The sequence below is a fragment of the Callionymus lyra genome, chromosome 14, assembly GCF_982586985.1.
Source record: "Callionymus lyra chromosome 14, fCalLyr1.hap1.1, whole genome shotgun sequence".
Taxonomy (NCBI): Eukaryota; Metazoa; Chordata; class Actinopteri; order Syngnathiformes; family Callionymidae; genus Callionymus; species Callionymus lyra.
In genome coordinates this window covers 25321359-25335700 of record NC_141831.1, presented here as the reverse complement: position 1 = coordinate 25335700, position 14342 = coordinate 25321359, and the positions used below count along the sequence as shown (strand labels likewise).

General features: G+C 43.4%; 1 protein-coding gene across 1 annotated transcript; it reads right to left on the bottom strand.

The window, feature by feature from the left end:
* Window positions 1–209: 209 nt before the first annotated feature.
* Window positions 210–13027, bottom strand: rsf1b.1 (remodeling and spacing factor 1b, tandem duplicate 1). Its single transcript, XM_087806913.1, has 16 exons — window positions 12841–13027; window positions 10350–10441; window positions 10178–10270; window positions 9521–9726; window positions 9347–9453; window positions 5255–9132; window positions 4849–5121; window positions 4273–4377; window positions 4128–4207; window positions 3998–4052; window positions 3802–3911; window positions 3392–3459; window positions 3034–3247; window positions 2739–2965; window positions 2481–2657; window positions 210–1672 (listed from the first exon to the last, which is right to left on the bottom strand). Exons 1-16 carry the CDS (start codon window positions 12992–12994, stop codon window positions 1134–1136), a joined length of 6378 nt encoding a protein of 2125 aa, XP_087663039.1. The 5' UTR covers window positions 12995–13027; the 3' UTR covers window positions 210–1133.
* Between the last annotated feature and the right edge of the window lie 1315 nt (window positions 13028–14342).

Below are 14342 nucleotides of genomic sequence, written 5' to 3'. Positions count from 1 at the left end.
CCTCCTCCAGTGCGGAGGGGGATATGCAAAGCTTAGCATTTCGTAATGTGGTGTAGATTAACAAACGATTCAAAAACGTCAGCTTATTAGACCGAGCTGACATAAAGATGACAAAAAATCTAATGTAAAAAAAGTGAAATGTGAAAAGAAAAACACAACAAAAAAAAACCTACAGTTATGGATTTGTTTGTTTTTAAATGGTGGCAAAGACGGGTCAGCACCAATTTTATTATGACAAATGTACAAGAGAAGTCATAAGAAAAAAACAAAGACGAACACGAAAAGCAGTCAAAGTTTTTACGAGCCCAACTTTCCAGATAACTTTCTCAGGCCAGTGGGTCTGGATTGACCCTTCTCCGAACCATCAGGGTTCAAGTGGCTAGACGACTGAGTCAGAATAAATAGTGGTTCAAAACACATTTTACACAATCTTTGTCAAATGAGAGCGAACAGACTACAATGTTAGCTACCTAGTCTTTCTGGTATGCTACAAAACGTAAGATAAAAATGTGTTTAAATATGTTCTGATATACAGAGACGAGTCTGTTTATTTTGGTTTCATTGTAAAAACATGTCTCTTTCCCGTTAATTTGAGGTTCCAAAAGTCCAAATCTTGAGGAGAGTCGAGGTCGGCGTGTGCAGGAAGATCTGGACAAGTCTGACAAAACTTTACAAAAACTTTACAACAGGTCTGTTTGAATGTACAAAAAAAATACATCGTTATAAAAATAAAAGCACAAATGTTACATGACAATGCGAGTATGTTATGAGTAATTAATTCAAAAATTTTCATTCGGAAATTAATTACTCATTACTTATTTCCCAAAGGTTACATGATCAACCACAGGTGATATAAACATGTTTCTCTGTGACTGAAAAATATTTCAGATCAGTGTCGTTGACACAGCCAAGGATCCACACAAAATACTGGGAAACAATAATGGAATGATTGGTAGCATCCTGATTGTTGGACAGGTAATCCTAGGTGATCTGGTTGAATGGCGTGAGCAGGTAGAAGCTGATAACAGAATTATGGTGGATCTGTACACTTCAGTGCCAGCACTCAGCCTGACGGAGTAGAAGTTTTGTCTGTGTAATAACGTCATAAAAATACAACACACATATATTTCTCTTCATAAGTCCTCATTATTGCAAACGTAGTCCACCAGGTCTGTGACGCCCAACAGATCATCTTCATCGTCCTCCTGCACCACTCCCTCTGTGGTGCTGAGACCGTTGGCCGCTGGAGTCGGGTTCTTAAGTGTGTCCACATTGGAGACCAAACCTGAAGTACTGGAGTTTTTAACTAGGTTCTGTCCATTGGTGGTCCGTATTTCGGTTGAATCAGGTTGGTGTGTCACCTTTGGTAAAACTGTGCCAACCTCTCCCTCCTCCTTCTCCTCCTTCTCCTCTTTCTCAATCTCCACCATCTTTTTCTCTTTTGGTGCATCCTCTTCCTCCGAGTCATCAGAGTCAATCCGGTTTACCCTCTTTCGAATTGGCCGATCGTCCTCTGATGATTCATCTGATGAGTCCGAGTCGCTGTCCTCTGATGCCTTCCTGCGCTTCATCACCAGTCTTTTGCGCTTCTTATGGGAATCTTCTTCTGACGAGGCATTGTGCCGTCGAATCTTCCGGTCCGGCGAGTCGTCAGAGTCTCTGGAGAAACTTTCTGCAACAGACACCAGAGATAAGATCATAAGACCCTTTGGATCTACAACCAGGGAGTACTTTCTAGCATGTAAAAATGTATTATATTGGTCAACTTCATTCTACTATGTCTTCTCCATCTTTCTCTCCCACCCCCGTTTGTCCTTCTCGGTGTGAGATGTTTAGAACTGCCAACTCCATTATCGAAAAATGGAAGTTGTTTAAAATGTTGTTAAAAATGTAATCAAATTTAAAGCTGCTGGCCGATTACACAGATCGGAAGTCACTAAGATTTATGTTGATCGTAATCATTAGAGTAAAGATTCAAGACCTCCTAGAATTTGCTATAATAATCAGTGCAGCTTTACTGGACAGGTCTTCTGATCCTCCTCTAAATCCAAAACATGTCTCTTGGATCCTTTTCACACATGACTGCTTAAAGAAGTGTTCCCATTACTTAGAACATTTGACATTATTAACTTAATGACAACATCAGGTTACTTTAATTAAACCTCTGCTAAAAAGCCCCCTCTTGATCCAGGGGTTCTAACAGACTATAGGCCAATCTCTAATCGTGTCTTCATTTCAAAGATTCTGGAGAAATCTCTTGCTAGTTAGCTGTGTGAGTAAGTGTTTGTCTAGTTTTAGGGAACACCACAGCACACAGAGCGCTATGGATAAGGTAGCAATGACCTGCTAATGGCCCCTGATCAGGGCCAAGTTTTCACGACACCAGAGATCTAATTTGAAACCTTTGGAGTCCCACCTCCAGCTAACTTATGCAGACATTCCAGAGAAACTCTTGCCCAATCTCTGGACTTTATTCTTACCATCGCTCGCTGAAGTGTCCTGCAGTCGTCCCGGCTTCAGCTTTTCCTTGCGCCTCTTGTTAGAGCCTTCAGACTCTGATGTCTCACAGTAGTTCACATCCTTCTTCTGACTCCTCCGGGAACGTCGCCGGCTTACATCCAGGTCACTATCACTGAATTCGCTGGAGCCTTCGGTCACTGTAAGAGATAGAATGATCAGGACTCTGGACTGGAGGGGAGCGAGGGAGAGTGACCCTGGTGCGCATGGCCTTCACTTACAGATCTCATCTTCCTCCTCGTCTTCACCCGTCTCCTCCTCCTCCTCATCGTCAGAGTAGCCCTTTGGTCTTCTTCTCTTCCTGGAGCTGCGGCGTTGACTCTGCGTCGACCTGCTGCCTTTGCGAGACAAAGGACGCCTTCCTTCACTGTCGCCTTCACTCTCATTGGAGCGTCCTTCCGTTTCCTGCTCAGACCCGTTTTCAGAGGCGACAAACTCTTCCTCGGAGCTGCCAGCAGAAACAATATTAAGAACAAGAAGTCAAAAACTAACAGAGTTTTTAGGGGTTGGTGAGACCTCGCGCTGAGACAAAACTCGTCCTCGCTTTCCTCCTCATCCACCGTGCTGTCACTGTCCAGGTCGTTTAATCTCCGGCGCTTCTTTCTGCGCTGGGCGGCGGTTTGTGGCGGCGGTTCGCCATTTTCTTCACCCTCCTCCACCTGCATAATGGTGGAGATGTCCTTCCCCCTGAGGCCTGTGATGTTGGACATGTCTTTGCCTCGACCCGCTCCTGCAAGACAACCCAACAAATCTTTCAGTTGATGGAGACAAGAGTTGTCCCTAAAGACTGAAGGTGACACAGCAGCAATTCTCCCAATCCCCGACTCTTTTTTCCTCCCTTTTCCTCCCCTCCCCCTTATCATCGTTCTCTCACCTCCTCCTTCCGCTTCCTTGACGTCTTCTTCGATAGCCTCCTCAATGGCTTCATCAAATTCATCGAATCTATTAAGAAAAAGATTTTCTATTTCAATCAATGTTGAGAGATTTCTTTGTTTGAGAGTTCTTGTCTTCATTCACAAAGTCCTCTCCACCTCTGACGAACAAAAAAGGACATAAGGTTCCACTCTGTGCTCATCGTCAGTTTACTGTAAAAACTTAGTTAGTTAGTTGAAACGCCTTAGTGCCGTTGTTTCGGCATGTTAGGTCTTCTTTTGATTTCTCACTCACTGAGGAACCAGAGGAATGCTTCATGGAAGTTAATGGAGATCTGTGCACAGATGCTACCCAGTGGTCATCCTGTGAGCATCAGATATTGAAAAAAGAGAAGAAGAAGTTGAGACAGACCTGTAACTGATGGTCTTCTTGGCTCTGGTCGACCGTCGACCCCAGCTCTTTTTCTTCTTGGCCTCCTTCTTCTCCTTTACCACCTCTGCTTTCAGCTCGTCAGGCTCCACCTGAACACAAGTTTCACACAGTTTTTTTTTTTAATTGCAATTCCATTAACTAGGAACGTTTAAGAAAATAATTCATCTGCACTCACAGACGGTGTGATGATGTTCTCCAGGCTGATCCCCACGTAGATCAGACGCTCCTTCCTTCAGTGGAAAAACACACATGCAGTCAGACAATTTAAACCCACTCAATTGCATGTTGTCATGGCAACCACAAACCTTTTCTCAGCCCGCTCCTTTTTCTTCAGTGCAGCATCCAGGTTGGTCAACTGCTCCTCCAATTTGTCACACAGTTGTTTCTGCAGCACAAGCATACGTCACTGACACCGACTACACTCACAAAAGCACTCGTCATGATACGTACATGCTGGCACGGCGGGCAGAACCACTCTCCATCTGGTATGACCATAAGCGGGGGCCTCAAACAGGCCGTGTGGTAACCGTTGTCACATGAGTCGCACAGAAGGATCTGGAGAGAAGATCAAACTTTGATCTACATGTGTGTTTTTCAAGGAAATCACTGATCATGTGATCACAATTAAAGAATTTCCCGAAGGAGATCTCAAGAGATCTCCAGAGATCCAAAAAGTTTATTTATCTATCTACATGAGGGAAACTTTAGCTGCTTTCATTTAGCTGCAGCTTCAGTTTGATAAAACGTGATGTTGTTTAACAAGGAAATCTGTGACTCTCATAGAGAAGACTTGAAGCAATCAGACACTGATCATTTTGTTATTTTATAGAAACAGGTTTATAATTCCTTTACATTTTTTCTCTATAGCATGAAATACCGGATTCATATATTCAGTATAAACTTTGTCTGTCAATGTTGACTTAATAAATACAGATCATCTGTTTGGTGAATGAGAATACATTTTTAGGTGTGTGAATAATTTAATATCCACTCATGAAACTACAAACACCCAGAATTGGTTCCTACCAGCTCAGGGTGGTTGGGAAGACCACAGTGTTTGCATGGATCGTCGTTGGGTGGAAGATCGTCATCACAGGACGTCGACGAGTCAGAGTTGTGTTTCTCTCGGTTTCGCCGCTTTGTGCTGCGTTCCACCTTGTAATCTTCATCACTGTCGTCCTCCTCTTCCTCGCTCTCCTCATACTCACTCTCTTCTTCATCACTACATTCTTCTTCTGATCCTTTCTTTTTGCGGTGCGACCGAGTGTTGGACCAGCAAGTCTTTCGTCTCTTGCGCCCCTTAAAAAAGCAAAAACATTTAAACGAATCACTTCCAGTATGTCCTCTGGTTCAAACATGTCTTATGCTGGTTTTGAGACTTCGTTATAAAATGAACAATTTGCAGCGATTAGAACAAGAGTGACCAACTAACCTTTGGCTTGTTCTGATCCTCCTGATCCACCTTATCTCTAGGTTTCTTTTGGATCACCTTCTGCGACTGCTCCTCATCCTCCTCATTTTCTTCTTCCTCATCCTCCTCTTCATCATCATCTTTCTCCTTTTTGCTTTTCTTTTTTTCTGGCTGAGTTTTCTCCTGTTTATTGTCGTTAATGTTGACTGCCTTGACAGTTGGTTTGGAGATCCTAGGTGATCTGCGCAGAGACCTCCCACCAGAGTCGGACTCAGAGTCTGGCTTGTCTTCTACCTGAAGCTGGGCAGTTCTGCGGTGGACCGGCCGCCTTCTTTTACGACAGGCCCGTTTCATATCCAATTGGGCATCATCAACATTTGCCACCTCTTTTTTGGCTCCAGAACTTTCCTCCCCATCACTTTTGCCCTGCTTACCCTTTTCATTAGGGGACTCTTCAGATTTCATTGTGGAAGGCTCAGGGTCACTGGTGGTAAATAAAGAAACACAATCTTTAACTTCTTTCTTTGGTCCAGAGTCCTTGGTGTTGCAGGTTTCCAGAGCAGATTCAGATTTGCCATTTGTGTTTTCTTTCTCCTCAGATGTTAGGTTTGGTTCCTCTACCAGATTGCCTAGGGTTTGATTAGTTTTGTTTTTGTCATCCTCAGGTTTCTCTGTTGGTTTGCTGCTCTCTTTTGTTGGATCTTGAGTCCCTTTGCTAGTTTCTGTCTTTTTTGTTGCTTTAGTTTTGGTGTCTTTTGCTTTCTTGCTTCCTCTCTCTTCCTGTGCCAAACTTCCAGTCGGCTTCGAATGCTTCACAAAATTCTTCTTCAGAGTTTCTTCTGATTCTTGGTGTTGATGGTCCAATGAATTTTGTCTGTCAGAGGTCTTACTCCCACTGACAAATGTGCCAGTTGTTTTGTGTGCTCCAACAGGTTTGATAAAGTCAGATTGCAGGGCATCATTTTCTGACAAGACAAACTCACCCTCCAACTTTTTGTTCCCTCTCTTCATCTTCTTTGACTCGGTCTCAAGTCCCTTGGCCTCACCCTCCACCGCCTTGGACTCTGCAGTCTTTGCTTTAGCAGTCTTGGCTTCGGCCTCTGAAGCCTTGGTCTTTCCCTCTGTCATCTTCACCAAGTCACTTTGTTCAAGGCTCTTGGCCACAGCTGCCTTGGCGTCTCCCTCCGCCGCCTTGGACTCTCCCTCCGCCGCCTTGGCGTCCCCCTCCGCCGCCTTGGCGTCCCCCTCCGCCGCCTTGGCGTCCCCCTCCGCCGCCTTGGCGTCCCCCTCCGCCGCCTTGGCGTCTCCCTCCGCCGCCTTGGCGTCTCCCTCCGCCGCCTTGGCGTCTCCCTCCGGCGTCTTGGCGTCCCCCTTCGCCGTCTTGCTTTCCCCCTCCGCCGTCTTGGCGTTTGTTTCTGCCGTCTTGGCGTTTGTTTCTGCCGTCTTGTCATCCCCCGCCTTGGCGTACCCCTCCGCCGTCTTGGCCTCTCCCTCCGCCGTCTTGGCCTCTCCCTCCACCATCTTGGCATTTCCCTCCGCCGTCTTGGCGTCTCTCTCCGCCGTCTTGGCATCTCCCACCGCTGTCTTGGCCTCTCCCTCAGCCGTCTTGGTGTCCCCCTTCGCCGTCTTGGCGCCCCCCTCCGTTGTTTTGGCGTCCCTCTCCGCCGGCTTGGCCTCTCCCTCCGCCGTCTTGGCCTCTCCCTCCGCCGTCTTGGCCTCTCCCTCCGCCGTCTTGGCCTCTCCCTCCGCCGTCTTGGCCTCTCCCTCCGCCGTCTTGGCCTCTCCCTCCGCCGTCTTGGCGTCACTCTCCACCGTCTTGGCATTTCCCTCCGCCGTCTTGGCATTTCCCTCCGCCGCCTTGGCGTCTCTCGCCGACGTCTTGGCATCTCCCACCACCATCTTGGCCTCTCCCTCCGCCGTCTTGGCGTCCCCCTTTGCCGTCTTGGCGTCCCCCTTCGCCGTCTTGGCGTCCCCCTTAGCCGTCTTGGCGTCCCCCTTCACCGTCTTGGCGTCCCCCTTCACCGTCTTGGCTTCCCCCTTCACAGTCTTGGCGTTTCCTTCCGCCGTCTGGGCGTTTCCTTCCGCCGTCTTGGCGTTTCCTTCCGCCGTCTTGGCCTCTCCCTCCACCGTCTTGGCGTCCCTCTCCACAGTTTTGGCGTCTCCCTCCGCTGTCTTGGCGTCTCCCTCCGCTGTCTTGGCGTCTCCCTCCGCCGTCTTAGCGTTTCCCTCCGCCGTCTTAGCGTTTCCCTGCGCAGTCTTGGAGTCCCCCTCCGCAGTCTTGGAGTCCCCCTCCGCAGTCTTGGAGTCCCCCTCCGCAGTCTTGGAGTCCCCCTCCGCAGTCTTGGAGTCCCCCTCCGCAGTCTTGGAGTCCCCCTCCGTTGTTTTGGCGTCCCTCTCCGCCGGCTTGGCCTCTCCCTCCGCCGTCTTGGCCTCAGTCTTGGAGTCCCCCTCCGCAGTCTTGGAGTCCCCCTCCGCAGTCTTGGAGTCCCCCTCCACAGTCTTGGAGTCCCCCTCCGCAGTCTTAGTGTTGTCCTCCTCCGTCTTAGCGGCTCCCTCCACTGTCATGGCATTGTCCCCTCTCTTCTTTAAATTACTCTCTGTCCCCTTGGTCACGCCCTCTGTCACATTGACCTTGTCCTCTGCAGCCGTGGCCCGGCCCTCCGCAGCCGTGGCCTCGCCCTCCGAAGCTTTGCCCTCCGCAGCTTTGCCCTCCGCAGCCGATGCCTCGTCCTCAGTAACCATGGCCTTGCCCTCCGCAGCCGTGGCCTCTCTCTCCGCCTTCTTGACATATGAATCTGTCTTTCTGTCCTCACCATACTTGACACTAGCCTTCTTGGCCTCACTCTCCACCTCTTTGGTCTCGCTCTTGGACTTCAAGGCATCACACTCCAATTTCTCTGCCTCACCATCAGATTCCTTAGTCTTGGCATCTTCCATTTTGGCCACTATCTTCCTGGAGTCACCCTCAGACTTCTTGATTTCTGCATCTGACTGTTTGTTAACACTCTTCAGTTTCTTGGCCTGGCATTCACCTTCCTGCCTGGTCATTTCACTTTTCTCATCCTTATTTAGGCTTTGCACTTGGTCGACATCCATTGAATCTGAATGTTGATATTCTTTTTCACAATCCGTCTCCATTGTTCTGTCTTCACTCTGACCCAAAGTCGTTAAATTGTTTAAATGTCCTGCTTTATCGCCCGTTACCATGTTGTTTACTTTTCCTTCGTCATTCTTAGTTTCCTTTTCTAAAGCCTTCTTTTCTTCTGGTATGTTTATCTTTTCACCACAAATAAGGGCTTTTTCTTGTACTATTTGCTGCATATTTTCCTTGGATGGACATGTTCTTGTATCCTCTACTATAGTGTTATGTAATGACTCTTCTCTCTTGTCTTGACAGCTCGATTTGATTTCTTTTTCTGATGAGAAAACAATCTTCTCACCAACTGCCTCCTGTTCTTTTTGATTTTCTGAGGAATTGTTCCCATTGATATGATGATTTTCCTTCGTCTCTGTTGTTCCTTCCACTTGAGAGATTATCTGATTTTGAGCTAAAATGTTGTTCTTTTCAAAGTCTTCCGCAAACTTCATCCCTCGCTTCTTAAGTGGGATTTTGGCCTGATGTTCCATCTTCTGCTGCATTTCTTCTACGCTGCTCCTCTTCTCATCTTTCAGCAGAAGTGTCTCATCCACTTTGCCTTCAGGTATTTCCAAAGGTTCTTCTTTAATGATCTGATTTGCCACAACAGAAGACTGAAGAGCTTCATCCAACTTTGGTTTGTGGCCGTTTACTGTTGATTCGACGTCCAGTTCTTGTTTCGGGTCTAAGTCACCATTGGTTTCAGACTTTGCTGTAACCGAGGCTTTATCTTCGTCTGTTGTGCAATTCTCATTTTTCACGACTGTAAGCAAAACAGACACAAAATCTGTCAATCTGTTTTTTTTTTTCAAATTAACAATTTATACAAAAAAAAAAGCAAATCAAAAAACAAACGGTGATGTTCAAGCTTAAAGATTTAAGAAACTACATGTAATTTCAATGTTGTTCCATCAGATGTCAGCAGACAGAAAGGTTGTTTGTAATTATTATTAAACATTTAAAAAATAAAAAAAAACCTTTGTCAATGTCGATGTCTCCCTCAGGTTTGTTTTCCTTCTTTAAAAGTTCAGGGTCGATTTTTGTCTTCAGTACAGCAACGACATCTGCCAGATCATTTCTGTCTCTGTATAGGAGAAACAGTCAGAACTATAGCCTTACAGTGTTGAAGCAGAAATTCACTAGAAGTTTACCTGACAATGCATCTCCATGAAGAGCCGTCCAGGTCGTCCTGCTCCTCTAAATACATACGCACATTGTCGTCCTGGTCAAGTTGGTACCAGTACATCTGACCGTCTTTGTCTCGGCCAATGGGTTGAAGGCGCATCTTGTCTGGATCTTCTTCATTGATGGCGTTCTTAAATTTCATGTTTTCATCAAACTGACATTCGCAGAGGTGCTGAGGAGACACAATAGTTTACTTGCATGTATAAAAGGACACTAACAATAGACCCTTGATGTAGTAGTTTACACTGGCCAAGCTTAAACACAAAAAACAAATTCCTCTCTACGTCTGCTGCTTTCCTTTTCAGACCTTCTCCCTCCTCAGTGTCGTAATTAACTACAGTAGATAGAACCACTTGAAGCTGTAGTACGAAGTAAATGTTTGCCTTAGTAAGCAATAATTCTTAATCTACCCTTACTTCTGTTTATATGCATCTTCTTCTTCACACTGAGCATGGTAAATATGAATTTTATTTTAATCTTGGCTTTTTAAAACTTGACCTTGCCAAGGGACTCCAAAACACACTCAGAAACACTAATGCATTTTAATTTTTACACTTAAATATATACAGTGATATGTACCGTCACTGCAATTGGGATTTAATTTATAACAAAGGTTTGTTTACTTTGAGGATTCCAGTCTTGATCTCTGTCTTCATGGACATGTAGCCCTTTTCCTCCAGCTCCCAGGCCCACGAGGAGTTGAAGTCCTGACATACCTGCAAAATAAAAGCTGTGAATTTGTTTCCCTTTTTTTGATGACTTGCGTGTCTGGTTACGTATCTGAAATGCGTTTACCTTCAGCAGATATTTCTCCCATCGCTCCACAGACACAGACTTCCCGATCTTCCTCAACAGTTTGACATGGAGATCTACCAGAAGTTTTGGTACTGAGAATAAATGTTTAAAAAATGGTTATTTCAATGCTGTAAAAAAAAAAAAAAACGTAGAATAATATGTACTGGTTTGGATGGAAAAGGAAATAAGTCACAAAAAGGAAATAAAGACAGACATAACACATGACTAAGGGCTTAGTAGCAAACTTTGGTTCTCTAGGACCGAGTATCAACCACCATCAAGTGATGCATACATCCATGTAACATTCACCTGTGTTGTCGTCCTTTTCCTGGCATTCAAGTATGCCGTAAACATTAAAGCTCTGCTTCGTCCGAGAGGACCAAAACAAAGCACCATGTCTTGTTGTTATTGCAACTAAATGCGTGCATCGCACGGTTAGTTAAAGAGGGATCTGCGTTACTTCAGATATTTTTGTGTAGCTTCATTTTATGGTTTAATGGTTTTAGCTAGTTAAAAAGCTAACCTCATGATTACCGATTTTTTTTATCTTCTCTTTACAGTAGACTCTGACCCTGATGTGATGTCTGCAGTGAAAATCCAGTGTGAATCTGTGCTATCAAACTAGCCGGGTGAAAATTAAAAGACAAGGAATATTAAATTGTTTTGTTACTTGTTTTGCACATTGTTTTTTGCTCTAGAATTCTTTCTGCAACATTGAAGTGGAGATTTGCTGAATAATTAAAGTCAAGATTTGCAGTACGTGTAAAGCGATTATTTTGTATCAATTGATTTAATAAAATTAGTATCGAAACTACTATTGTTCAAACTGGTATCGATAAACTTTGATCAATACCCAGTCCTACACATGAAAATACCCAAAACATGGCAACTGGTCTGCTCACAGCACCCTGTTGGGAGGGATCAGAACCATAGCTGGGGCTCTCAAATTAAAGTTCCTGTGAAGCACCAACAGTAACAATGCTGTCTATGAGCCTACAGAAAGTGCAGAGTAGTTTGCAGTGTATTTCAAGTGACTTGTATAGCTTTTTGTACTGTGCAGTAAAGATTTAGCTTTGATTATAAGGTACAGACAGTGCCATTATTAATTTCATACACTTGTTTGGGAAAGTTTAATCGTTTGATTTTTTTCTAATAAATATTTTTCATAGAAATGAAGAGTAGAGATATTTGTGAGTATCAAGTATCTATATCAAGTGTGATTAAGTAACAGACAATCTGTTAAACTCTGAAACGTTTTATTTAAATACAATATAAAAATAGTTTTTTTAATTATTAAAAAAATTAGATATTTGGGTGTAACATTGGACACATTCAATGACAAACCACAGGCGGGCAATGGCGCAAGAACATTTACTTTGTTAATAGAGAGCGCACCTTTTTCTCACCGTTGAATTCAGTCCCATATGCAGGGCATTCTGGGCTACAACGTCTTGCCATAAGGATGTAAGGATGCTTGTTAAGTAGGCAACTATGATTTGGCATTATTTATTTCATATTTCTCTATTCCATAGAGTCATTGAGTGTCTAAAATAATTATGTGGTCAGTGAAATAAGGTCAATAAAGAAAAAAAGACAGACAAACACAGCTAAAATATTAACATGATGTAGGTTACAAATTTAAAGTGTGAACAGTTACACCGTTTGTGTTTATCAGTCTAATTGCCAAGGGAAAAAACTGTTGTGGCGGGAGGTTCTGGTTCCGACGCTGACCGTTGTTTTCCTTTTCTCAAAACTACTAAAACATCCGTCTACTGAATCTAAAACAATGGCCCAAAGGCTAGTGTGATAAACATAGTAGTTAAAAGGCAAAAACGTATATAGTCGAAAGCGCCCACTGATAAACGCATGCGCTCAAACGAATTGTCAAGCTCGCCCAAAAAACAAAACAAAGGAAAGGACGTCTGACCTCTTAGATTTAATTATGTAGAAAGGGAGAATGTATGAGTTACATTTTAAAATAATACACATTTATTCTTTACATATTCGGGAAAATTGTGTTACGGAAGATGACAAAATATCTGAAGTGAGGCGATTTATTGTGATACTATCAAACCGGAAGCTCCCAGCGATTCGTTCAGATGTCAAAAGCAAAGTAAATGTGAAATCTGGATTGTTTTATAGTCAGATATTCCTTGTGCTGTAATAAAGGTGCATCTCTAAAGATAGAAGCTGCATTGCGCATGCTCAGGACAGGCTGCTCTGTTTGGGTCCAGACCTGCAGAGAAAGACGGAGCTCGACAAAATAAAGCCTGCAATCAAAACGTGAAAATATAGCATCCACGAAGTGAATGTCACTCACAAAACACACAGCTACGATGGACGATGGTTACTTGAGTCAGATGCATCCGCGAGAGTCCTTAAAGTGAAATATGTGGGACGAAAATGCTCCAAACACGCACAATAACACTAGACGTGCTAAGTAGCCGTTAGCCTGTTAGCCGAGTCCAATTATTGGTTCTAATGGGCCTACCTGAAGATGTGTCCTGCAGGTACCGCTCCAGTTGAGGAAAAGTAAGTTCCGGTAGGTCCAACATCGCGCCGTAGCGCTCCAGAAATGAACATATAACCGCATAATTTGGACACAAACCGGCCGAAGAACTCGCCGTTGCCGCCGAAGCAGCCATCTTTTTCCTCACCAAATCAAGCCAGTCCCGTTAAGATTCAAAACCTCCGGCGGCACCAAAATAAAAGCTTTTAGGTTTTAAAGAGCAACACGCCTTTAATGTACTTAAAACACGTCTAACGGCTAAAACGGCACATATTTCTACGTAACTGAATTGAAGATCAGTAAAAACCAGCATCGATAACTCGGTGTAATTGTATAGCTTAAAATCCTAATTAATATTGTACCCCATGTTAATACTTTTGAATGTAAAGAGAGGTCGATATATCTGAAAATAAATATGGATAAAAAACATCTAAACTTAATTTTAACACATGTAAAATTGAGGAAAAACACATTTCTGCGTTTTACTTTGTAGGTGCAAAGAGGAAATGGAGGTGAAAGTTATATTGACAATAGGAGGTTAAAAAGTGTCAACAAATGAGCCTCGTTGACTTCAGTGATGCGTTCACGGTTCGCAAACCAATTCACTCACTCGTTATAAACCTTGTATTATGATAAAAAGCAAATAAAAATAATGCAGTCGTAATGTTAAACTTGTCAAACTTGTCAAAATTTTAAACGCTCTTCAGACAAACGGATATTTTTTTTCTTCTTGGGATAACTCCTTTGGGACGTTAAGGTACCAGTGACCACACAGCAGCTCACAGAAGAACAAGTACAAACACACACACACACATGTGACCAAGACCAAAATTGTAAGCAGGATACAAAGGATAAACTTAGAATAAGTAGGACATCTTCTCCATTACCGAAACGCTCCCAAATACAGTACAGTTTTATGACGGTATACATACATTAATATAAATAATATTAATTACATTATGGTTTTTTTTTTTTTTTTTAGTCAAAGGTAACAGGTCCCAGTCTAAATGACATGTCAGCAGATCATGATAAAGGAAACCAGTAATTTTCTGTGCAGAATTTATTTCAATTTCTCACAAATAAAAACTTGCACCAAACTTGATACAATCTCATGTAACAGAGTGTTGAACACCAGCACATGACCATATCGAATCACAATGAAAACACAATTTAGACTCTTAGTTCTAAATAGTTCTAGTTTTGTCACATTAATACTGACTATTGAACATATTTTTCTGTTATTTTTCCATTTCACATATAGAATTATTCCACTATTTTTCAAGTAAATTAGTCAACAAGTTTACCAAATTAAAAAATATATATTCCCAGATTGATTCTATTAAATAGAGTGCATTGTAGCCTGAAACCATATATATCCAACTTTCATATTTATGTTTAAAGTAAAATAACGGCTGATAGGGATGAGCTCACGAACCAACATGTAGTATCAAGCTCAACAAAGTATACAAATCTGATCATTAGCA